The 25,997-nt window shown below is 43.5% G+C and overlaps 1 protein-coding gene and 1 pseudogene across 2 annotated transcripts in view; one reads left to right on the top strand and one right to left on the bottom strand.

The window, feature by feature from the left end:
• LOC124615688 (UDP-glycosyltransferase UGT5-like) overlaps positions 1-25,997 on the bottom strand; it is a 162,296-nt gene that overhangs the window by 11,901 nt on the left and 124,398 nt on the right. For both annotated transcript variants that reach the window (XM_047143721.1, XM_047143720.1), the window contains 2 exons: positions 22,735-22,957; positions 15,399-15,618 (listed from right to left, as the gene is read on the bottom strand). In XM_047143721.1, coding sequence (XP_046999677.1) covers positions 15,399-15,618; positions 22,735-22,957 — 443 coding nt within the window. The remainder of the gene's footprint in view (positions 1-15,398; positions 15,619-22,734; positions 22,958-25,997) is intronic.
• Positions 11,136-11,252, top strand: LOC124616832 (annotated as a pseudogene).

The following is a 25,997-nucleotide window of genomic DNA, read 5'->3' on the forward strand; positions in this document are numbered from 1 at the left end:
TTTGTCTCAGGATCACACTGAAAAATCCAGGATTCATCACTGCTGAACACACGACTGAACCATCGTTGGCAACCCTCTCAAGGAGATCAACGCAGACGTTTCTCCGACTGTCCTTCTGCTCAATTTTGAGGTTTTCGGCACCATTTTGGCACAAATCATTCGCAAGCACAAATCTTCGCTCTAAGTTTGATGTATAGTGGAAGTGTTTAACGGGTCAAAAGGTTCAAATGGCTCTAAGCACTATGGGACTTAACATCTGAGGTCATCAGTCGCCTAGACTACTTATAAATGACTAACCTAAGGACATCACACACATCCATGCCCGAGGCAGGATTCGAACCTGTGACCGTAGCAGCAGCGCGGTTTCAGACTGAAGTGCTTAGAACCGTTCGGCCACACCGGCCGACGTTTAACGGGTAGTCACCATCCTTATTGTTAAACGTCGTTCTGATCTCACAAGAGCACGCACATATTCGACGTTTTCGTCGGTTTTTGAAGTTGGTCTTCCAGAGCGACGTTCATCTTCAACGTGTTCTCTGGCTTACAGTAATAATTTGTGCCAGTGAAAACTTGTGCTCTTGATAAGGAATGCTCCCCATAGGCCACACTCAGGGATTCCCATGTTTAACAGAAAACCTGTTGGCATAGCGTTCTTCTAAATTACGCTGTTCCATTTTCGTAACAGACAACGAAAACATAACTTCACTGATGGCTCTCTCAGAAATCACGTGATGGCTGTACTGAGCTGAAACTCGGACTGAGCATCTGGAAGGGATGAAAACACTGGCCTACACAAGTGGAACAACACAGCGTTGCCAGATCGCTAGCGTTGTTGTCGGTCTCATTACTGTTCTCACAAGACAAGACAAGACAAGAGTGTTGGCTTATGTTATCTCTCTTCACTCTCTATTGTCTTGTGCGAATATCAGGCCGGCCGCGGTGGCCGAGCGGTTCAAGGCGCTTCAGTACGGAACCGCGCGATCGCTACGGTCGCAGGTTCGAATCCTGCCTCGGGCATGGATGTGTGTGATATCCTTAGGTTATTTAGGTTTAAGTAGTTCTAGGGGACTGATGACCTCAGACGTTATGTCCCATAGTCCTCAGAGCCATTTTGTGCGAATATCCTGTGGGGCAGTGCACTTGTTGTAAATGCAGTGTCTGTTCAACAGAAAAAATATTGTGTAAAGTAGATCACCATACATGTTCTAGAAGCCTTTTTAAGAATCTTGGAACTCTTACAATAGAATTCACAATACATTTACTGATTAATGGTTGATAACAGAACTGTTTCAGCTCAACTGTGATGTACACAGTCACAACACAAGACCAAAACAATTAATTTTCGAGCATGCTTTGCCTCTCTGTGCAGAGTCCAAAAAAAAAATATTAAGAACTGTAACGTATCAACGAAGCACGTTTTGTGTCTTGTAGCGACATTACAGGTGCAAAGCGTCATTTGAATAAGCCAGTACACTTTGAGTAAAGTAACGCAACCGATGCACTTTGATACAATGTCGCCAGGGGGCGCTAGCGGTCGTAAATGTTCTGGACACAGCAGCGCAAGAGCTTAGGATCAATTTTATGTCTTCAAATATCTAAACTTTTTATGTTTCGCTTGTAAACCATATAATGTGGTTATATATTTGAAAACAATTGTAAGAACATGTATTGTGAGAGTGAGATGGATTGAAAAGATTTATTTTATACAGAGTCATAGTTATTAAAATATGTATTTTGATGTAAAGGCATGAGGTGTCACCCATGTTACTGTGGTGTGGCTGAAGAACTTGTGGTTTAAGGGAGGCAGCCTGATTAAATTTCAATATTATAATTACAAGTGCTTACATCCGTAATTTTGAAATTGTGAGCAGATGTTTATCTGATAGCTATGTAATTTCCTCGCAAGTTCGAAACATGTATATTATCAATCAGCCGTAAACAGCGACACTAACTACAAGTCAATATAGTTTTACTCTCTCAGGAACTTTCTTATAGGAATTGTAATAAATGCCATTTGTGAAGAAGAAATTTTGTTCTATTCTTATGTCGTCATTCGCATAAAACTTTTACAGCGTATCAATGAAAATTTGACTATGTCATGTTTTTGAAGGTAATATAAGAGATGTTTAGGGTTGTTTTGAAAAGAAATGTGGTGAGTTGCCCTAATATAAGAGGAAGGACGACATATCACGACCGAGAAAACAAGTGATGGGAAGAGCAGGTACTGTTACTGTGTCTAAACTGTTATTATTTTGACGTCTCTAAAATAACAGTTAAATGTGGATGACTTCAACATTTTCTGAAGTGAATCAGAAGGGAAGTTTAATTAAATTTTCAAGTCTATCGCTTTGCTTTCAAAAGACTTTTTGTTTTTTCTTTGTTCATGAGAGAGTAGTATTATAGATGGGATATTAAGTACACTGAGTCTATAAAGTGTTATACTTGCTGATGTAGCTGAGTGTTTGCATTCAGTGCTAGAACAGGTAGATTAGACAAGACAGCGGTTAAGTCTTCAGATAACTGTTCAATGTGACTTAGGTACTTTTAGTTACCAGGTACTGTGTTGCATCAAGTCATACTTGCTCTGATAATAAATGTTTATGGCTATGTGAAAAACGAGTTTTTTTTTTAAATTTAGAATGTGAGTTGAGTTGAGATTATATTCTTAGAACTGATTTTAGTCAAAGGTAGCAGTACAATAATTACTCTGGTTCTGTGAGTGGTCACGAGGTGTTATTAATGCCACACACTCCAATTTACTGTTTATACTATTGGCTATGACTGAACTAAATTTTCTAACTCATTAACGTAGTGTGTGGCAGAGTAATAGCAACCACAATTAGTTTCCTGCCCTTGTTTTCACACAAATCATGTTCATTCGAATAATTATAATAGTGATGAAATAACATATAATTATTTCTAATCTTCTGTAATATACTTCAGGTTTAAGATTCGGTGCTATTGCAGCACTCTGATAATAAAAATCCAGTAACCTTCCATTCAACATAAAAGCACAAAATTGGGTGTCACTGTCAGTGCAAAAGGAAATTAAAATCGCACTGCATTATGTACTCTTTCGACAAATTTTCTGAAAATCTAGATCAGTGGTCGTCAAACTGCGGCCACTGGGTAACACACAGTTCTCAGCCATATATCATGATATCCTTATGGAAAGTAACTGTGAAATTCAAAAACGTCGGCAAATGTTCAAAGCTTCACGAGAGTGTATTTTTTGGTCAATAACTAAAATACTTGCATACACACTAATATTTTAAGACGTCCTCAATTTTAATTGACATTGATGAGGTCAGCTATGAGCTAAGTAAAGTTTGCCACTTTTCCCAGGGGCAAAAGTAGGAGGACAACAGGGGTGCTGGTGGAATTTGTTAGTGCAGGTTGCCTACATCAGAGGCAGGTATGCACTCAGGGGCAAACCTATTGTTCTCCTTTGATTGACAGGTACTTAACCTATTGTTCTCCTTTGATTGACAGGTACTTAACCTATTGTTCTCCTTTAATTGACAGGTACTTAAGCTATTGTTCCGCTAAAAGGACCTTCCTTTTTATTTACAGGTCCTTAACCTATTGTTCTGCTAAAGGATCCTTGCTTTTGACTGACAGGCAGTTAACCTATTGTTCCCCCACCCGCTCCCCTACTCCCTCCCCCTCACTGATACAGGTACACTTTCAGGTCTGTTATTGGAATAGCCTCCCTCACTGTTATCAGTTTGATTGACTACTTAATTAAATTAATCAATTAATTAACATCTCCACTTCTGGTAAACCTCCCTTCTCTCCCACGCTCCCTCCCAGTAATTGGTGGGAAAAAGAATTAGTTGATCGATCATTTGGAGGGAATTCGAATGTAGTGTATGGAGTACTGTTTAAACAATTTAGACATTATGTGCAATACTGTTTATTTAAACAATTTGGGGGATTCAAGGCAGTGTATGGATTATATGGAAATTCGTGGAGAGGAAGGATCTCATAACAGGAAATTCAAGGGTATATTGTTTATTTATAAAAAATTCAGTTTCTCTTGCTCATCATTGTCTGCTGTTTGGAAATATGTAGGTCTTGTCAGAAGTAATTACATGGGGCAAACATGTGTATGGCACTGTACTCTGGGTGTCTTAACCTAATCTGTGGACCTTTGTCGTCACTTAACCTATTGTTCTGTTAAGTGGTTTTCCATATCACCTTCATTTCCTTAAACTATTGTACTGCCTTTGATACCAAATTAAAGAATGTCCTCCCACCATTTTTTGGTATCTGTTTTCGAATTTCAAATGCTTTTGAACGCCATTTCTGGTGCATTCTTCTTTGTCACCCACCCCTTAAACTATTGTACTGTGTTTTATATAAAAATTATGCAAATTAATCTAGTGTTCTGCACTTAACCTACTGTTCTGCTCCATGTCACCCACTAACGCACACCCTCCTCATAACTACCGTACCGCTAACACCACACTGATATTAAAAATTTGTGCAAATTAATTAAATAGGTATTCTTCACATGTATGGGGTAGTTTTTCATAATTCTCAGCATCTTAACGGTCGGTGAAATCGATGGAACATAGTTTAAACAAAAAATCACTAATAAAAAACACATCTGGCCACCTGACGCCGACACTGGAGTCTGGGTGTATCGGTGGGCCTCGGCATAGAGGCGTCGCAGCTGTCAGCTGCCTATAAATACTCAGGCATTCGTTTGGATCCCACAAGCATTAGGCGGTGGTATCCCTTTCATACTGGACACCTGAGAAATTCCGGTCGAAGTATGTGTTCACTTAGGCACCATTGCTGGCGCGATGACACATAGCTGCAGTGCGGGTCCAGCACCGAGAGATATTCCATTGCTTCCCAGAATAGCACAGGGTGCATTGCTCCTAGCGATCCTAATACGACAGCCCGTTCATCACTGAATTTACCTGTCAAACTGCTGCTGGTGCTGCTGTGAAAGCACTGTCCACCGTAGATTTCTGCAGACAAGACTTTCGGCACCAAAATTATTTTGTACAGATCGCTACATTTCACTGACAGTTAAACCCTGCAAAAGTTGTCTACAGATCAACGAATACATACTAGACTCACAAGAGTATTGGGAGCCAGTAACACATTTACCAGTGTGACTACAATTAAAGATTATGATTGCTACCACAGTCTGACACCAGTCGATGTACAGGTAATGTTTCCTCTTGACAGCTGTGGTCCTGGAATGAACCTCAGTATCTATAGCATACATAATTTTCCATGTAAAAATCTCTCCCATACCTTCACAGTTATCGATGTGCTGAATCTATACACTCGTCTTCTCTGATCATGCCACAACATAAGCCACAGTAACTTCACACTGCAACATATATGCATTTGAGACAAACAGTGCAGTTATCTTTTATGTCTGTACAGTGTCTGAAAAAATTATGGTACGCCTACACTCACACCGGCTACATGTTTCGATTCTCATCAGTCCTAGGAAATTATTTGACAAAGTCTTTGAATCAGCGCTTGTGGAAGATGCTGCAGCCTGCCAAGATTCTCTCAAACAAATGTTATGAAGGACTGGCGTCCGGCACTATGTGTGATGATGAATACTGCACCTGAGGACATAATGCCGAGAAAGACATCTACGATGTGGGTTGGTGTACTGTAATACACATCACTATCGATAGAACAACTAGGAAAATGCGCGAGAGTATGCTTAGGGGTGCCGAGGAGGGGAAATATTGTTACAGCCGTACTGCCCATCCTGTTGAACATGCACATTGCTATATTGTGCAGCCATTTACAAAATGAATCTATCACCACATAAGTTCTGATATACTCCTCAGTGCACTGAAATCACAATTCACCATGTCCAATCTATTCTTCCATTATGACTAGACATACGTAATTTTTTTGTTTTTATGTGAATAGTAGGTTGATTATTTGTCACAAATGTATGCTGGAATGTAAGCCACAGTACGTCTACATTCAAGCAGCAGCATGTGCACCAGCAATTAAAGATTGTAAAGTGGCCTACAGATTGTCAAATGCGGAAAGACCATTACTCAATTACACTGCTCTGCCACTGAGGACAGGAACTTGAATATTAGAGCGTGAAACCGATCTCCAACCCAGCAATATATCACCATGTACTGTGTCGATGTAGTAAACATACAATTCGTATCCTGCACCATACAAAAATCGCACCTTTTACATCATTCTTATAGCTATTGACCACCAGACACTCGTACATATACTGAAAAGACAGACAGCACCATATATACTCCTCGCAGCAGTAGATATACTTCCAGTAGCCGATGGTTGCATGTCATCCACTCCTGATGCATGACCAGAGCGCCCTCAGTAGACTGAAGTCACTCTTAGAACTCTTCTACAAATTCGGACTCGTTTCCCCTCAGCACAAACGCATTACTGTTTCTGGTCTGGACCTGCTTGCTTGCTTGCTTTTCTACACCCATCTCTAGACTCAAGGATTACAAGAACATGTATTTTCGCATGGTTTACCATAATATTATACTTCTTGACATCAAGCACACAGCAGTATCCTACCGATCACTCACGCAACATAATTCCGAAGATTGGAAATTATTCCTCTACAAACCCGAAACTTTAGTGAGGTGGAGAATGCTGTAAACCACTGAGTAACAAGAAACTTATCTCATCTACGAAAACCTTTACGTGAAAACTCGAAAAAAATAAACTGATATTTCCACTCGCTAATACTGATGTCGGTGATGTAACAGATTCCACATCATCTCTACAAATTACAAAGACAAATAACGTGTATCTCATGTCTAGAGAACCAGCATATGTGTCTTCCACCTGCGAGATGCACACCACAATCGATGTTCTCTCAACTAAATAAAGATGCAAAATGTGAAGAAGCAGTCAACTGAACAATTTACATAGGAATAATGGCCAAGCGCAAACACACGTCCATATTGAATCTTCTCAAATTTCCATGTGATCACGAAAGCTGTCCAACACATACTAAATATCAGTTCGCTATTCAGCCGTCTAGAGGAGTACGTGTACATGTTTAAGTCAGCTACATTCCTACACTCCAACAGGCCTTTCCATTCCGACAGCTCCTGCTGTTAACGGGAAACGTAAATCATTACCGTCACCAGCGCAGAATGCTAAGCACACATAGGCAGAATCATCCTAGAAACCCAGTGTCTATTGAACGACATTCGACAATGAGTGAAGTATCTGAAATACACCCTGCTGACGGTTGTGGCTCTGGAAACAGAAATATCTGAGCCATTCTTATGACCTGACATACTCTTCCCTTTGCTGTCACGGTATTCCACGTCAAATCCATACCTACCTTTGCACATGTCTGAACACAAACACATACTTTATGAGCCTGATGCCCAAGGCAAACCTATGACACATCCCCTAATACTAAGTATAACATTATGTCAATCACTGATTGTCGTCAATACAAAATAATACTGACCGAAAATCAACCATTGGTTAGCACATCCCATAAGTTTTTCTTGCGAGTGGTGCCACTGTGTCTTAGAAAGAGAGGTGTAATCGTCTTACAAACCGCCAGATGTTAAAAAACATAACCATATTACCATCACAAGCGGTCTTGGTTCTACAGATGCACACAAGTATCCATGTTAAAAGCTATACTGTCTTTATAAATCGAGATATGGCATTACCTCCGAATGAATTGGCTTTTCCAGACAAATACCGAGACGGTGATCATAGGAGTGTATATTATCAGACCATCAATCCGGTTACACGTAGCCCATGATGCAACCTCATGATAAAATCGCTGAGTTTTGAAAGTGATTTGGTTAAGGGACGTGGTATGAAACCGGTATTTGCAACTCCCTCACGCCGCTAGATATTTCTCCAGTATTTGTAATGTATTCTGTCTTGATACCATGTCAGAGGTTCAGTGATATATCCACTGAGTTATGGGCGATGACTGATTGAGGAGGATCACAAACAGTAGATGTTGTGCTGATTGACATCGTAAGAAATATACACTAGCTTTTCAGATCTCTAGTGTCTTGCTATCCACTAGAAATGATGTCTATGGTTTGGAAACAAGTCCCTCCATTCAAGCACATACCTTCGATGGATCCTATGGAGATGTCCTTTGATGATTACAGCCACTAGTGAATCATATTCCTGACACTCTCATATCTCGAAATGAGCCACCTTTCTCGAACCTATCTGCTACAGGAAAATTCCAACATGGTTTTAGGTAGCCGCTATGCATCTTGCAACTATCCTTCAGACTCTGTGCTACTATCCATGCAGCTTTGCGCATGTGATTGTTCCAATGTAAGTCATAACTGAGTAGAAATCGGAGAAGCTATATCTACCAACATCTGCAACCCGTTTAGAAACAGGCAAAGCTGAGTTACTGCGACAGAACTGTGTTTTGACCATTCGATGGAAATGAAGCCTGCTCCTGCAACACAAAGTAGTATAAAAGACAGTACGGGAACTGGGGGAAGGACGTGGATTTTGCTACTGCATTGTGGTGCTCCTCCAAATTACAAGTAGGTACTACAGATCCACATCCCTCAGGGTCCATTCACGTCTATCACCCCAACATTCTATCAGTGTTATTCTGTTCTATCCACCAGAGAAAAATTACGAACTACAAAAACTCCACTAACTGCATCCGATAGAGAACTCGATAAGACTTTTACCGCATTTCTCTCCTCCCATTATCGAAAACAAAACCACATGTATGCCGGCTTCGAGGACATGTGACAATCCTATTAAATATACAGGTATTGACCCACTGCACAGACCAGTTTAAAGTTTCATCACCTATACTGTAGGAGGATGACCGTATCCCACAGACAATACTGTAAGTTGCAAGAGACTCTCCCTGTGATCCTGTGTCATTGTTTGAAACATTGTTTTTTTCTGCTGTAACACGCTTTGTACACTGCCATACATTTTGTTTTTCCGACACGACTTTGAGGTCTGTCTCAGGTTCTAAACTGGCATTAACATGTTGTGATCCATTGCCTCTCGTAGAAATCTAGACGTTGCATGGTGTAAATCATGCTGTTTCTCCACCTACCCTAACACTCCATACAAACTGGATGATTTTAAACAAAAGACAATTACAACATAAGAAAACTGGAAGAATTTGGCGGGTGGCATTGTGGAGAGTCTCCAAATTGCTGTCCGAATGTGACTGACGACGTCTACATTTAAACTCATCTGTCACAGTGACGGAAAAGCTGATAGCTCCGCATTACATTTCGAGTGATTCCTCATATTGCATTCTTGTATGCGATCACTGTTTCGGTGCTATCTGCCCCAGAAGGTGTTGTCCCTCCATCAAAACTCTTTCTCCAACTCAAACAATCGATGTAAGTCAATCATTATGTGGTAACCAATAGTGTACCGGGGGATGGATGAGATGGAAAAGACACTCCCCCCCAATGTACTGAAATAATAAGAATTACAATTGATAGTGTGACAAAGAAGAATGCACCAGAAACGGCATTCAAAAGCATGTGAAATTCGAAAAGTGTACCAGAAAATGGTTGGAGGACATAACTAATTACTTGATTTGATATCAAAGGCGGTACAATACTTTAAGGAAATGGGGGTGACATGTAAAACCAGTTAACAGAACAATAGGTTAAGTGCCGACAAAGGTCCACAGATTAGGTTAAGACACCCAGAGTACAGTGCCGAACATTAGGTTATGGAACATGTTTGCCCCATGTAATTATGTCTTACAAGACCTACATGTTTCCAAACAGCAGACAACGATGAGCAAGAGAAATCCAACCTCCACAAACAGATTTTTTTATAAATAAACAATGTATCCATGAATTTCCTATTATGAGATCCTTCCTCCCCACCAATTTCCATATATTTCATATACTGCCATGAATCCCCTAAATTGTTTAAATAAACAATATTCCACACTATGTCTAAATTTTTTAAACAGTATTCCACACACTACAATCGAATTCCCTCCAAATGATCGATCAACTAAGTCTTTTTCCCGCCAATTTCCGGGAGGGATGATAACTCAGACCTGAAAGTGTACCTGCATCAGCGAGGGGGAGGGGGTGGGGGAACTATAAGTTAAGTGCCTGTCAATCAAAAGGAAGGATCCTTTTAGCAGAACGATAGGTTAAGTACCTGTCAATCAATTTGCCCCTGAGTGCATACATGTCCCTGATGTAGGCAACCTGCACTAACAAACTGCACCAGCATCCCTGTTGCCCTCCTCCTGCCAGAGAGGTAAGGAACACGGTCACTGCGGGGTTAACAGAAATTAGAGTGGGGAATGTTTTATCATATGTCTTCCAATGCTGACAACTCATGAGTGTGCACATCTAGGACTGGTCACCTGCTGTATTATGAATATCAAATGGATGTATCATGGATTCATGAATGCGTGTTATAGAGACAGTCATCTCCAAATGTGGTCCATCTTTGTAGCAAGTAACATGAAATAAAATTAAGGCTGTTTTAATACGATGCAGTGAGTAAAGGAAAAACGACATTGACAACATTTACTAAGCGTTACATTGATTGTGTCGCGAATGGCCTTGCCTCAGTGGTACCACTGGTTCTCAGCAGATCACCGAAGTTAAGTGCTGTTGGGCTGGGCTAGCACTTGGATAGGTATCCATCTGGTCTGCCAAGCACTGTTGGCAAGTGGGGTGCACTCAGCCCTTGTGAGGCAAACTGAGGAGTCACTTGACTGAAAAGTAGCGTCTCAGAAACTGATATACGGCCAGGAGAGTGGTGTGCTGACCACTTGCCCCTCCATATCTGTATCCAGTGACGCCTATTGGCTGAGGATGACACGGCGACCGTTTGGTACAGCTGGGCCTTCATGGCGTGTTCGAGAGGAGTTACTTTGATTGTATCTCATATTGAAGTTAGCACACTAATTTATGCAGGTTACCAATTAACAGTGAGATCGGTAGGGGAAGGTGTGGTAGAGTGGCCACAATGAGAAAGGCCACCATTGCAAGCTTTCTGCCCTGAACAGTGTTGCTGCCTGCCATGGAGTGGTCAGACTAATTCTGATACATGTAGCCATCACTGTCAGTGAGACTGAGAGTGGAAGCTAATTCTGTTATTTTTTATTAAAAACCATATTTGTTTTTGTGGTCAACGGCCTTGCCGCAGTGGATACACCCGTTCCCGTGAGATCACCGAAGCTAAGCGCTGTTGGGCGTGGCCAGCACTTGGATGGGTGACCATCCAGACGCCATGCGCTGTTGCCATTTTTCGGGGTGCACTCAGCCTCGTGATACCAATTGAGGAGCTACTCGACCGACTAGTAGCGGCTTCGGTCAAGAATACCATCATAACGACCGGGAGAGCGGTGTGCTGATCCCACACCCCTCCCAACCGCATCCTCCCTGAGGATGACACGGCGGTCGGATGGTCCCGGTAGGCCACTCGTGGCCTGAAAATGGAGTATTAAAAATTTATTTTTGAGTCGTCTGATGTAAGATGAACCGCTCAGTGTAGCCGTGTGGTCTAAGGTGCCTTGCCACAGTTCACCCGGCTCCCCCATCGGAGGTTTTGAGTCCTCCCTCAGGCGCGCGCGTGTGTGTGTGTGTGTGTGTGTGTGTGTGTGTGTGTGTTTGTGTCGTCCTTAGCATAAGTTAGATTAAGTAGTATGTGTAAGCCTAGGGACTGATCACCTCAGCATTTTGGGCCCATAGGAACTTACCACAAATTTTCAAAATTTCGAAATATAAGATAAGTCATTTATACCATTCTTGTTACTTCACTTGTATGGAAAGCAATAACGTGTTACAATCATTATTTAAACAACGTCTTCTGGCCTAGAAATGTAGTTCCTTGTTATTTATTTGAGTCTGATAGTTTATTCTGTGGATCACTAATGAAGGCATGGCGCCCAGTTGGGAAAAGTAACCATACTACTTGTCGGGAAAAGTAGCCAAGATATTCACCCTAATAAGTGTAAGTTACTTCCAAAACACATGCAGAACACAACGGATAAAACTGACTTCCTAAACCCTTGGCAACAGTATCTGCTTAGATACTGTCACTGTGCAAACCTTCTGAAAAATGTATGCAGTTCCAACATATTATTTTCTCTTTCACTTTAAAATGCTTGGTGTGTCACCTTATAATTGTAGATTCATATTGTGTTAGTGCTAGGCTTCTGTCAGTGACCGTGCTTTGGTGAACGTTGAGTTTCTCTTCGAGTGGCCACTTTACCCCACCCCGTCCCTCGCTTAACTATGCCACACGAGGTGGCGCCCTACAGAGTCACTGTTGGCTCTCAGGCGAAGAACTCTGACGACCATTGATCTAGATTCACCAGCTGAAATGTTCTGTTAGCTACATGGTAGCTAGTAATGATTGCTATAAAGTTTTTCGACAAGAAATACGACTCAATATATCCAGAGGTATAAATTGTGATTCGAAGCGAGAAGGTCTAGTAAACATGGGCTCCAAAACGTATACCTCAAGAGCTATGAGTACTCCATCTTCGATGCTATGAAACAAATCTCTTCTACTACAACCTCTTTGCTTTTCATATTTTGGGAGGTGGTAGGGCGGATCAAAAGAAGAAAAAAAGAGTGCAGTAAACATGTGCTCTAAATTGCAAAACTTAGAGAGTTATGAGCATTTGTTCAGCAGAACAGATGTGTTTCACAGTAGAAAAGAAAAACCACAGCTCACACATGGCAAGGTATGCGCTTTAGATCCCATGACTGCTGGACATTTTTTCCTCACGCCTCTCAAAATATAGAAAGCAAAGAAGACTTTAGGGAACAAGAGACATGTTCATCAGTGTCTAAGATAAAGAAGTGCTCCATAGCACTTGAGATATGCATTTTACTGTAGTACTGGTTGTCACGCACATAGAATATCGCCCCACTTGTGAGTGTAGCGGTTGTAAAAGGGTCGTTATTCGGCTTCCGCGGTGCGTCTGAAACGTTTCTGTGGTGTCACCGCCAGACACCACACTTGCTAGGTGGTAGCTTAAATCGGCCGCGGTCCATTTAGTATATGTCGGACCCGCGTGTCGCCACTGTGTGATCGCAGACCGAGCGCCACCACAAGGCAGGTCTCGAGATACGGGCTAGCACTCGGCCCAGTTGTACGGACGACATTGCTAGCGACTACATGGACGAAGCATCGCTCATTTGCCGAGAGACAATTAGAATAGCCTTCAGCTAAGTCAATGGCTACGACCTACCAAGGCGCCATTAGCCTTACATAGTTTGATAGTTATCGTATGAAATGTCTCATCAAGAATGCTGTATTCACACAAGGAATAAAAGTTAAGTATTTGAGGAGCTGCATACTTTTCTTATTAGCATTCACTACACATCCTGTTCCAGAATTCACGCCCGTCTGCGTTAGATAGCGTGCATTTCGGCCTCCTCTATCTACAAGGTGTTGGCACATTTGCCAACACATCAGTTTCCAGGTCCAAATATAGAAATCCTGGACTTGACGTTCTAGTATAGGCGGATATTTCGCCACAAAATCCTGATTACCTGGTTAAAAAAGAAATAGAGTCAGTTGGATATTTTCAATATGTTACTGATAATGAATTACTGTCATGTTTTTTGCGAGATCGATCTTAAATATGCTTAAACTATAGCTTGGAAATTACAATAGCAAATAAGTGCTCAGACGTCTGCATTGCTCAGTCTTCTTCATAAGATAATCTTCTTTCGAAATAACTAAAAGAAATAAAGAACTATCTATTTTTCTGGGACGGTAAACGAAAAGCTATTCAATAATTTCGTTATTTCAGTTACACGTATAATGAAATAAGAAAAATCTGAATTTAGCTATTAATATTTTTCTTTTTCGTGGAAATCATTTCATGGAACTCTTGACAGGATAGTTTCAAATTACACGACATCAACAGCATACGATTTATTGCTTTTCTCTCTCCCCTGGGCATTTATGAAAGAGAACACTCATTCGACGTTGGCATAATGAATGACGTGGAATGTCAAAGCAATATTCCGCCAATTTAAATAATTTCGTATAAAAATTGTTTATTACACAGCGATTTGAAATAAGTTGTCTATTTATACAGCCTTTTAGTTTGAATATGTTTCGTGAAATTTTATCACTGATCAGCGAATTTATTGGTTTCCAAGTTGACATTTATAGTCTCTGCTGTTTGTTCCCAGATTGGAACATCAGCTAACGGAATCCACTAAAAAAGCTTTAATTCGCTGCTAAATTCAGATGTCCAGCCCTAAAAGTTAACCCATGCAGTGTCGACGCCGCGGCTGCAGAACGTAAATTACGTTAGTCTTACCATGGAAGTTATGTATTTTTCATGAGCGTCGACGACTCGTTACTGGTGTTGTATTTGAGAAGTGATAATTCTGAAATCGTGTGTCGTGTCTCGAGAAAAACAACCACCCACCTCGTGGTGGTTATGGTACAGGACAAGTAACGTGGACTGGGTTAAATCTGTGTACCATTCTAAGTGAAAGAGTGACACACAATCGGTCTGACTAAACGTCACGAGCGCAGGCAGGTACTTTTCTTTTGGGTATCGTACCGCTATGTCATGAAATAGTCGCATATGCCCGTTAAAACCACTGGTACCAGAGTAATATTTATTGCAGGAACTGTGTCTGCCTCTTAACTTATGACAGCGTATCTGAAGAGTCAATATTTAATTACGTCGATCGTACGATAATACGAGCGTTGGAACTTGAACAGTGGCAACTATTTATTTACAGCTCGTAAACGAGTTCAAAATTTTACTGACCTCCAAGTAGTCACCAGCATTGTGCATAACCCGTTGCCAGCGATGTGGAAGTCGTAGGATACTCTTAGCAGTGCCACTTGTGTTGACAGTTCGAGCGGCGCGGTCTATTGTCCGACGAATTTGTAGCAGTTCTGAAACGAATGCTGTGAAGTGATCCCTTGAGTTTAGAAATCGAGTTGAACTCACGAGGTGTTAAGCCAGGGGAGTGCAGTAGGTGGTATAGCACTTAGCAGCTCCAAATCAGTAACAGCTTGCGCTGTATGTGCTTGAGCATTGTCTTGCAAAATGATGGTCAGGTTCTGCAGAAAGTGCCATCACTTCTGTCTCTATGCAGTTCAGTTTTGGAACACAACCTATGACCAGCTATTTTGTACGGGCTATAAATAAATAGTTGCCACTATTGAAGATCCAACCCTCATATCATTTATGAACAGCACAGCCCAAATTCCTGATGGGACCTACGCAACATAATGAATATGTGACACATGTTCTGCTCACTATGGCAGCCCCTTCCGCATTGTCAGAGCCTTAAGCGAGGAACAGCACGCAGCTGAGGTGGCAACACTGTAGCGCCGCACGACAGGTGCCTCATAAACAAACAGTGCCAGTGTTGAGGTGTGGCACGGCACAGCACCCTGACCTGGTGTCGTCGAGCAGCTGGTGCAACGCGTCGCTCAGCGACTCGCGGCTGAGGTCCTGGTAGAGCAGCTTGAGGCCGTGGCCCGCAGCGACCACGCGGTCCGCGTTGAGGAACTGGTCGGCGAACATGGGCATGCACAGCATGGGCACCCCTGCCGCCACCGCCTCCTGTGTGCCCATCAGCCCCGAGTGCGTGATGAACACGCGCACGTTCGGATGGTCTGCAACCGAAAAGATTATTTTACCAGGTATTATTTGCAATCATAGCCCCTGTATCTCTATCAATCTCTTGTTTCAAACCAGGTAAGCAAATTATGTGTAAATTTATAGCACATAAGAATTTTTAAAATTTCCTGAGAGATTAAAAGTGCGTCCCAGAAGAGGACTCGAACCTCGGACATGTTCCTTTTTGCAGGTAGTACTGTTACTAGCTGAGCTATTCAGGCTCGACTAATGGCTGCAGTCCTGCCAGTACCTGCATCCTCTTTACAAACTTTACAGAAGCTCTGCTGCATAAAGTGTCGGACTAGTACTCCTGACAGATAGGATGTCACGGAGAATTGGCTCAGCTGCAGAGTCGGTGTCTTTCCCAGAATCAGTCTTTCCAGTGCAGTGCGCCCTGTCCTGAAGTTCCCTGGTTACAGTGAAGCTGTGTGGAGGACCACGTCTCAGATCCATGATGTTGCCTTTCGTGGGCAATGCTGCCAGCAACTCAGACACCCAGGTGCGGCCAGGGACCTACCCTTACATCATTAATTCCACCAGGTCATCTTTTGTACATATCTAGGAGCGTTAGGAAGGAGATTACTGACGAAAGTGAAATTGTGAGGTTGAGTCGTTAGTCTTCTCTAGGTCTCCAGTCAGGCTCACAAAAACCGAGGATCGAGGTAGAGTTCTGGTCCAGCATAGAGTTTTAATTCTTTGAGAAATTTCAGAACAGCATACACTCTGCTGCAGAATCAAAGTGTCGTTTTCACCCATTTCAGCTGAATTATGTAATCACTGCTAATGTAACACATGGTAGAGAAACCGTTTTCCTAATACAAAAGACAACAAAATTCTTGAGGATTTTGTGTATGGAAATGTAGTGATGTCTTAAAACAGAATGTCATCTATAAACCGTCGGAAGACGGATTATACCGGATAGCCAAAATGAAACTAGCCTATGAAAGTGGAACCAGACAGCATGATGAATATTATGCAGTGGTTCTTCGCTGTAATAGTGGCCTGGTGCTCTAGTGTACCAGATCGACTCAGTGGTTACATCGGATGGTCACATCATCTTTACTTGTGTGCAGCGTAGTCAATGTTTACAAGGTACCTGGTATCTGTGCCATCTCGCTTCCTGTCTATTAAACAGCTTTATTACACTTTCATAAGTGTGTAAAACAGCATAAACAACAGTGGAAATCTATACCTGGTAGACTGGTAGAACAATGTGAAGCTGGAATTCCCCAAAGGCAATGATCAGCCAACAGCTCTTGTAATTCAGAAATGGGTAACTACCTCTATGAAACTAACAAGAGACCAGATAGGCATTGTGCAACTTAATACTAATGAGTCGACGTACTATTTCAAATTTTAACATAGTGTACAAACCTGCAATCCGGGAGTGTACTGGTAACTTTGAGTTAGCAGTAGCAGCAGGCTCTGTCTCTAAGTTTACCATTACTCCAGTCGATGCCAATTTGACAAGTGGCCGCGAGACTATCGGGATTCGACCATCGATCATGGAAACGTGTCGGCTCTTCGTGGGAATCACATTTTTGCTATACAAGGTCGATGGTAATCTCCTCATACACCGTCGCCGAGATAAACGGTGGCTCGAAACGTACAGCGTGCCATAGATACAGGATGGTGGGAGCAGTGTTTTGCTTTGGGAGACATTCTCCTCTGCGCTTGCACGGAACCTGTGGTAGTAATCGAAGACATGCTGACAGCTGCGAACCACTCGCATCCCTTCATGCTTGATGTCTTGCTGGACGGCGATTCCCCATCTTTCATCAGTACAATCGTCCACGTCTCGGGGCTAGGACTGTGCTACTGTGCGTTATAGTGAACCCACGTTGATGTCGCGGCGACCAAATTCTCCTGATGTAAATCCTATGTAACCCATCTCGGTCGTCGGTCACCACCACCGCGTAGGCAAATCAGTGGCCCGTTATTTACGCGCCACATAAGTGCACAAACAGACCAACAAATTGTCAGATCCCTGATAGGCAGTTGTAGTGATTAATTTCGTTCCAAAGACGGAAAAACAAGCTATTAAGCAGGTAGATATAATGTTTTGGCTCATCAGTGTATGAAGAAGAGGTGCACGTGGGACAACTGAGTGAGACTGTGTTGGGTGAGACTGCTACAATGGATACATTGTACTACTATTTTTGTTATAGAGAAGTGATGCAGCCAGAAAGAAAGGAGCAAGTCTAGAGGTGTAAGGCTCGATGGATAGGGCTACCATTGTAGAAAGATACCAGTGTTGCGATACAACATAGTGTGATGACTTTCACGTGGAATCCAGCGTGTTCCTGAGATGGTGGAAAAGAACGAGAGAAAGCGGAAAACTTAGGAGGGGCCGTTTGGGGATGTCCCAGGTAGTTCAAGCCTGGCCTGAAAAATACGGTGTGAAACTTGAAAATGGAGTCGACACTCGATGGCCCCTACCCTCTCAGAGAACAGAGAGGGCAGCGCAGTCCCACTGATTTCATGTAGGCTACTAACGCACTATAAACATGAACACCTGTGGTTGTGCCCTATTAACTCCAAACTTGCATGGACCACTAACAGAGGGTTGAGAAGACAATTGAGCCGTGGGCGACTCGTGTTCATGCCATTTATTGTTTGTCATCTTCTATTACGGTACTGCCGCCTCGTTTTCTTATTCCATTTACTGGCGTCACTAACTCCCTGCCTTATTTGCCCGTGAGTGGCAGCAGTAGTGCTTATTGATAAGTGCGCTATCGTACCATCTCTGGATCGACCGATAGTGTTTCTGGGTGGTCGTGTCTGGAAGTCAGCTGGAGACGGACCAGCAGTGCAGCCGGGGCGGGGAACAGCAGTCGGGGAGGAAGCAGCGTCGGGCACCGAGTGCCAGTGTGGTGCGGACAGCCAGTAAGTACTTGCCGACCGCTGGCGACGCACATGTACCATCCGACCGAAGACGACTGGAGCGGCAACGGCCGTTGGTTGGTCGTTCGGTCGGTCATCTCATCGGCCGACCTGTACTGATCTTTTGACCGTTTCCGGGTTTTAGGCAGTTGGTCAGTTGGGACAGACCAGCGAGGAAGTCTCGGCGGCGCGAGTCAGGCTGGAGCCACTGGCGGTGTGCATCCACGGTTGGAGTTCTGAGGCGCCTCTTGCGAGGGTTACGAAGTTCGTCGCCCACCGATCCTGGACACTAAAGTTGAGTGCTCACTTAACCTACTATCAAGCCTCAACTGCTGTCACATCTTTTCGTTTGATCCTGGTTGTCGCTTTCTGCGAGATTCCTGCGAGCAACAATGTGTGTGCATTGAAGTCAGCTAGAATTGCAGCCGACCTGCCTGTGTGGAGTTTAACTTATTTAATTCATTCCTTAACTAATGACGTGTACCAGCAGTATCTTCTGACTTGTCGCCGTTGACGTTTTGATTAGCTGCCCTGGTCGTTGACGTAGTTTTCGGAGGTGTATTTTCCTCGTCGTGTTGATGCTGTCCAGCACGGCGTGTAGTTCGACAGCTGAGGTGTTGTTGGTAGTTTTGGGTGTTTATTCTGACTTGATTGGACTGGGCACCAATATTCAGAACATTGTGCTATCTTGTTGTCGTTTTCTGGTCGAGTGTAGCGGAACTGATCTTGTTGGTTGATTCGTCAGTTGACGGTCGATTTGGTTGCCTTCCGATTAAGAGGTTGTCGGTCTGGCTACCTGTCTCACCTAAACATGCGTTAGTGTTACCTTCCCAGGCCGATCCTTGCAACCTCCTGAGTGTCGCTACTTGTGTTTTGCACAGTGATTTCTGTTTTAGTCTTAAGTACTGTGTGTGGCCTTCAGCGGAGTTTTAGGTTAATAAAATTGCGAGGCTTTTCTTCTTAGGTCTCAAGCCACAAAAAAAAAATTGTTTCTTGTATGGTATGTGGCCTTCAGCAAAGTTTCAGCCTTTCAAAATTAAAATTGAAAGTTCCTTGTGCCTAGGCCTTAAACTGTAAATTTGTTTCAAGTTGGTATGTGGCCTTCAGCAGAGTTTTCAGCCTTTTCAAATCAAAAGTTGAAAAATTTGGTCTAAGCCTTAAGCCGTAAGAAATAATTTCTAGTTTGTACGCGGCCTTCAGCCGAGTTTTCTATGTCTGGGCTTTAAGCCGTGGGATTGTTTGGGTTGTGTATGTGGCCTTCAGCCGAGATTTATGTGAAGCAGTTTAGGACAAAGCCTTTAGCCTAATTTAGTTGAAATTTAGAAGCTCTTCCCTTTAAGCCTTAAGTTGTAAAATTGTTTTCTGCATGCTGAGTGGCCTTCAGCCGAGTTTTAATCTCTCTTACATTAAAAAGTCAAAATCCTTGTCTTGCCCTTAAGTGATAAGATTGCTATTCTTTAGTATGAGGCCTTCAGCCGAGTTTTACACGAAATACTTTGAGATAAGGCATTCAGCCTTTTTAAACTGAAAGCTCTTCTTCCTGCGTCTTAAGCTGTTAAATTGTTTTGTTGATATGCGGCCTTCAGCCGAGTTTTCAGCCTATTTAGATTAAACATTGAAAATCTTTGTCTCGACTTTAAGCCGTAACACTGTTTTTGATTAATGTGAGGCCTTCAGCCGAGTTCTATGTGAAAAATTTGAGCTAAGGCTTTCAGCCTAATTATATTGAAAATTAAAAAAAAGTTCTAAAGAAGTGAAGCCTCCAGAAGAACTCCCGTACCTCAATTCCTTGATTAGGCCTTGTGCCTTGGTTTTCGATGTGGCCTTTAGCCGATCTAAATTAAATCAAAGGAGGTCTTTCGTCAAAACCTTGAGAGTTTTTGATTCTTCCTTGTGTAATTGTTTTAAGAAATGAAGTTTATATGTTACTGCAACTGACAGAAACTTATTTTGGCCCTTTCCACAAATATAACGTCATCCGCTCTGTCCTGCTAGCCCAGGGATTTCAAATGTTTCGTGGACAGAGTAGCAGAGACGTGCTGACGGCAAAACCCGCGAGATTATGTGACTTACTAAATGAGTCTTGTGTTATTATGAGCCGGCCGGAGTGACCGAGCGGTTCTAGGCGCTACAGTCTGGAACTGCGCGACCGCTACGGTCGCAGGTTCGAATCCTGGCTCGGGCATGGATGTGTGTGATGTCTTTAGGTTAGTTAGGTTTAAGTAGTTCTAAGTTCTAGGGGACTGAATGAGTATTGAGATCGGTTAATAAACAAGGTAAACCTACTAGGATGGTGTCAGTTCAGATAATTTGCGGCAAAGTCGTGGAGGGTGGCCGTATAGTCCTTCCAAGCTGTACAACGTGTTGAACGTTTGGTGTCAGCGCCTGGCGGCAGTGGTTGTGCCGATGATACATAGTGTTATGCGTAGGGCCCTTCTGTCACGCCTCATCACAGTGCATGTTGTTCCTCATCCCAGATACTCTGTGTGTTTGCAACGACCGTAAATCTTTGGTGTAGGAACACTGGAGAACGCAGTGCTCTTTCTTTTTATGTAACTAGCAGAATGGTGCAATGGTTGAGGCACTGGACATTCGTTCTCGAGCAGAGGATGTGAGGTATCACGTGTAGCCGCGATTCGCGTAACAGGATTGTTGCAGGCACCACAGCAATCCACAGCCCGTGACCACTGCTGGCAGCGGCCGTGATTTGTTTCCTGTGTGCGTGGCGGGATGGGCGCTCTCTACCTGACCTCCCACCTCCCCTCTCACACACACTTCGATTAAATACTGCAGAGAAGCTACATCGGCATCTGTGCAGGAGGCTACAGACAGTATAACGCTATGTTATGTTTCAGGTCGCGATCGAGAAGAACAGGACTCTCTCACCTCCCAAACACTAGGAGATGGCATCAGTGGTACGTCCATTTCATTGCATAGTGGTTCGTTCATTAAATATGTAAGGTAAGATCGTGTGGGAGAAGAGTGTCCCCCCAACCAGTTCCATGCCCCTTCATGAATTCCACAGAGGAATAATTTAGGATTCATTATCAGTGGCTTATGCTGAATGATCTGGCGCCTGAAAACGTCCCAGATGTGTCCCACTGGGTTCATATCAGGAAAATTTGGTGGAAAAGACTAGGGAGGTTCTGTATCAAGCTCTTCAAACCACTGTAGCACAATTCTGGCACTGTGAGGTCGGACAGTTATGCTGCTAGAAAATGCCTTTGCTATCGGGAAAATCATGAAGCATGAATAGGCGCACGTGATATGCAATAATCTTCACGTAGTACACAGCTGTTATGGTACCTTCGATTAGCATCACACATCCCATGGAAGCCTAGATAAATGTCCCCCAGGCAATGTCTGTGGAGTGCCACATGTTTTGAGGACCCAATTGCCTGGATACTGGCGTATACACATACGACCACCGACCTGGTGGAACAAAACACGTGCTTCATTTCTCCATTGATCTACAGTCCAATATCAATGATTCCATGCCCACTGCAATCGTTACTGACGATGTTGTTAGGTCAACACGGAAAAAATGTAAGTGTCGTCTGCTGTGGAGCCCCATGTTAAACAATGCACGCTGGATGGTGTGCTCCAAAGCAGATACACCAGCACTGCATTGCGTGGTCAGATCTGCCACAAGTCGACGCACATCCTGCTTTGTGAAGGGGCAAACCTCCGACCCCTATACTCTGTGATGGGGTGTGGATGTCCTACACCTCGTCCTCTACTCACGGTTTTAACGTCTTTCAATTACTTTCCAAGGGCGCCCACTACAGCAGGACACGAATGCCCACCACCTCTTGAGATATTCGTTCCACAGTACCAGGTCATAAGAATCTTTCGTTTGTCAAAGACGCTTATGTCAGTAGATTTCCTCTTTTACAGCCCATACCGTCGCTAGAATGATTCTCCACACATCTCGGTTACTTCACTCCAGGTTTCTAGCCTAGTTAGTGGGTGGTGAACGATTTCACCATGCGATACTGCCTGTTTTTCTATTATAGTCACGTACTGACTTTCATTCGTCTCTTCTCCGTTTATGTCCATTTATTCTCACGTCACATGCCCACAAGGCCAGCAGATGGCACAGAACCTCGCAGCGAGTGGTGGTCGTAGTGTTTTGGCTGAAGTGTGTAGTGTTACCTCGCACTGCAGAAAGACGACAAGTAGCGGAGCAGAGAGACAGCTTCTAAGCCAGTCGAGGCAAGCACACTCACTGAGCACGTCGTTCTGCGGCAGCCAGCGGCGCGCCAACACGTTTGGCGGCAGCTCAGGCAGTCTGTCGGGGTCGGCTCTCCACAGGACGCGCTGCTGCAGCCGCGAGAAGACGTCCAGCACGGCCCGCAGCTTGTGCGGCGAGAACGTGTCCGGCCGCACCATCGTGCCCAGGCTGAAGTACACCACGCCCTGGGGGCTGCCGTCCAGCCATGCTCCCAGCTCCTGGAAACACGTCACCCTGTACACAACTGCTTAGTCGACGTCTGCCACATAATATATGTTGTTTATATGTCAAGCAGAGTGTATGTGTGTTCGTATGGGATCTCCTCCGAAACCTATGGATCGATTTCAACGAAAATGGGCATATAAAAAGCAGGCCTTGTAAATATCAACACTGTTTGGTTTATAGCAATCTAGCCCCAACAGGAGGAGTGATACCTGAAAAAACGTGTTTTCCCAGCCTCTGGCTTATGCCCTGCACAACAGGAATGTTTCATGGAAACAGTATTGACCTACCAAATCAACCTGCTTTGCAGGGCAGCCTATATGTCAGTGGCAAGAAACAGTTTTCCAGGCTCTAGTTTGGATAGAGGAGGGGACAGAAAAGTGAAGTGAAGGAAAATGGACAGAGACAGGGGAGGAGGGGGACATACTTGAGTTAGCAGGTAGGTCTAGGAGGGTAGTGGACAAGTGGAAAAGGAAGATAGGCAGGGGTGGTGGAGAGGGGGAGGAGGAAATGGTCAGAGGGAGGGAAAGGAAGGTATGGCGAGAGAGGGACAGGCAGGAGAAAATGGACAAACAGTGAGTAAGGAGGAGGTGAAGAGACAGAAAGATTGCGGAGGAGGCAATAGGTAGAGGTGGGAGAATGTGGTGGACAGACAGAGGCGGAAAGCGATGGACACACAGAGAGGGGCAGGTGGAGGTGTGTTCAGTACCTGTGCCGATCGCATATGCAGGTGAACCCATGAGGAAAGTCTAGTTATTAATAACAGCAGTTGGGGTTGCATGCTTCTGTGGAAATGTTGTAACCAACATACCGATTCTGTACAGACTCTTACGACAACAGTTTTGTGAATATAAGAAGTATCTGTAAAGTAACCTCCAATTTCTTGTTGGCTGGAAAATAGTACCAGAACAACCGCTACAGTGAATCACACAGCAGCTCAGAGTCCTCAGAGCTGCAATAGCTACAAGCTACACTGCCTCATCATCATCTTCGGTATCCATTTAAAGCTACAACTGAAAATCAACCTAATGTGAAAACCATTCTGTAATACCGATTTTATTGAAGAGCGCGAAGTGGTTGAAACAAGTACTCACTACACACAGCGCTATCAAGCATCCATGTGTGCTGTCACACTGTGCGGCAGCATCTGTATCGAGTGCTTCAGTTATTAACAGAAGAAGTCAGCTATATAAGCCACTGCTTCAAAAACGAATACCGTAAAGAAAACAATTACATGTGTGTGAGATATAATAATTTTATCAGGTGGAATGAAAGATCCTGGTTCAGCTTCTCATTTATTTGCCAACTATTCCTGCCTAAGCTCCAAGTAAGAGGTACAATACCTAACGTCGTTGCAGTTTTAGAGAATAATCATTTTTGTGATAAGATGGCTGAAGTATTATGTAAATCTGCTTATGAGAAATCTTCCTCTATTATCACTAAATAAGGTGTTATATTGACAAATCAGTCTAGAATGCAACTGTAGCGGTGTAAAATCCCATAAGGCTATTCTTTTCACTTCAGCTTTGATGATTTTTAGTTTGCTTAAGTGAATCTCTTAGTATATTAAGGTTACATCACCACTGAAATTAATCCCGGTTTTGAAATTAGTACCATCAGTGGTACGACGGAAATTAATTTTTGAGGCTTAAAATTAACCAATCACGAATTTGCTATACAGGGTGAGTCACCTAACATTACCGCTGGATATATTTCGTAAACCACATCAAATACTGACGAATCGATTCCACAGACCGAACGTGAGGAGAGGGGCTAGTGTAAGTCACCTAACATTACCGCTGGATATATTTCGTAAACCACATCAAATACTGACGAAACGATTCCACAGACCGAACGTGAGGAGAGGGGCTAGTGTAATTGGTTAATACAAACCATAAAAAAATGCACGGAGGTATGTTTTTTAACACAAACCTACGTTTTTTTTAAAATGGAACCCCGTTAGTTTTGTTAGCACATCTGAACATATAAGCAAATACGTAATCAGTGCCGTTTGTTGCATTGTAAAATGTTAATTACATCCGGAGATATTGTAACCTAAAGTTGACGCTTGAGTACCACTCCTCCGGTGTTCGATCGTGTGTGTCGGAGAGCACCGAATTACGTATGGATCCAAAGGGAACGGTGATGGACCTTAGGTACAGAAGAGACTGGAACAGCACATTACGTCCACATGCTAAGACCTTTTTATTGGTCTTTTTCACTGACGCACATGTACATTACCATGAGGGATGAGGTACACGTACACACGTGGTTTCCGTTTTCAATTACGGAGTGGAATAGAGTGTGTCCCGACATGTCCGGCCAATAGATGTTCAATGTGGTGGCCATCATTTGCTGCACACAATTTCAATCTCTGGCGTAATGAATGTCGTACACGCCGCAGTACATCTGGTGTAATGTCGCCGGAGGCTGCCACAATACGCTGTTTCATATCCTCTGGGGCTGTAGGCACATCACGGTACACATTCTCCTTTAAGGTACCCCACAGAAAGAAGTCCAGAGGTGTAAGATCAGGAGAACGGGCTGGTCAATTTATGTGTCCTCCACGTCCTATGAAACGCCCGTCGAACATCCTGTCAAGGGTCAGCCTAGTGTTAATTGCGGAATGTCCAGGTGCACTATCATGCTGATACCACATACGTCGACGCATTTCCAGTGGGACATTTTCGAGGAACGTTGGCAGATCGTTCTGTAGCAACGCGATGTATGTTGCAGCTGTTTGGGCCTCTGCAATGAAGTGAGGACCAATGAGGTGGTCGCCAATGATTCCGCACCATACATTTACAGTCCACGGTCGCTGTCGCTCTACCTGCCTGAGCCAGCGAGGATTGTCTACGGACCAGTAATGCATGTTCCGTAGATTCACTGACCCGTGGTTTGTGAAACCCGCTTCATCGGCAAACAGGTAGAACTACAACGCATTCTCTGTTAATGCCCATTGACAGAATTGCACTCGATGATTAAAGTCATCACCATGTAATTGCTGATGTAGCGACACATGAAACGGGTGAAAGC

The sequence above is a fragment of the Schistocerca americana genome, chromosome 5 (assembly GCF_021461395.2).
Source record: "Schistocerca americana isolate TAMUIC-IGC-003095 chromosome 5, iqSchAmer2.1, whole genome shotgun sequence".
NCBI lineage: Eukaryota > Metazoa > Arthropoda > Insecta > Orthoptera > Acrididae > Schistocerca > Schistocerca americana.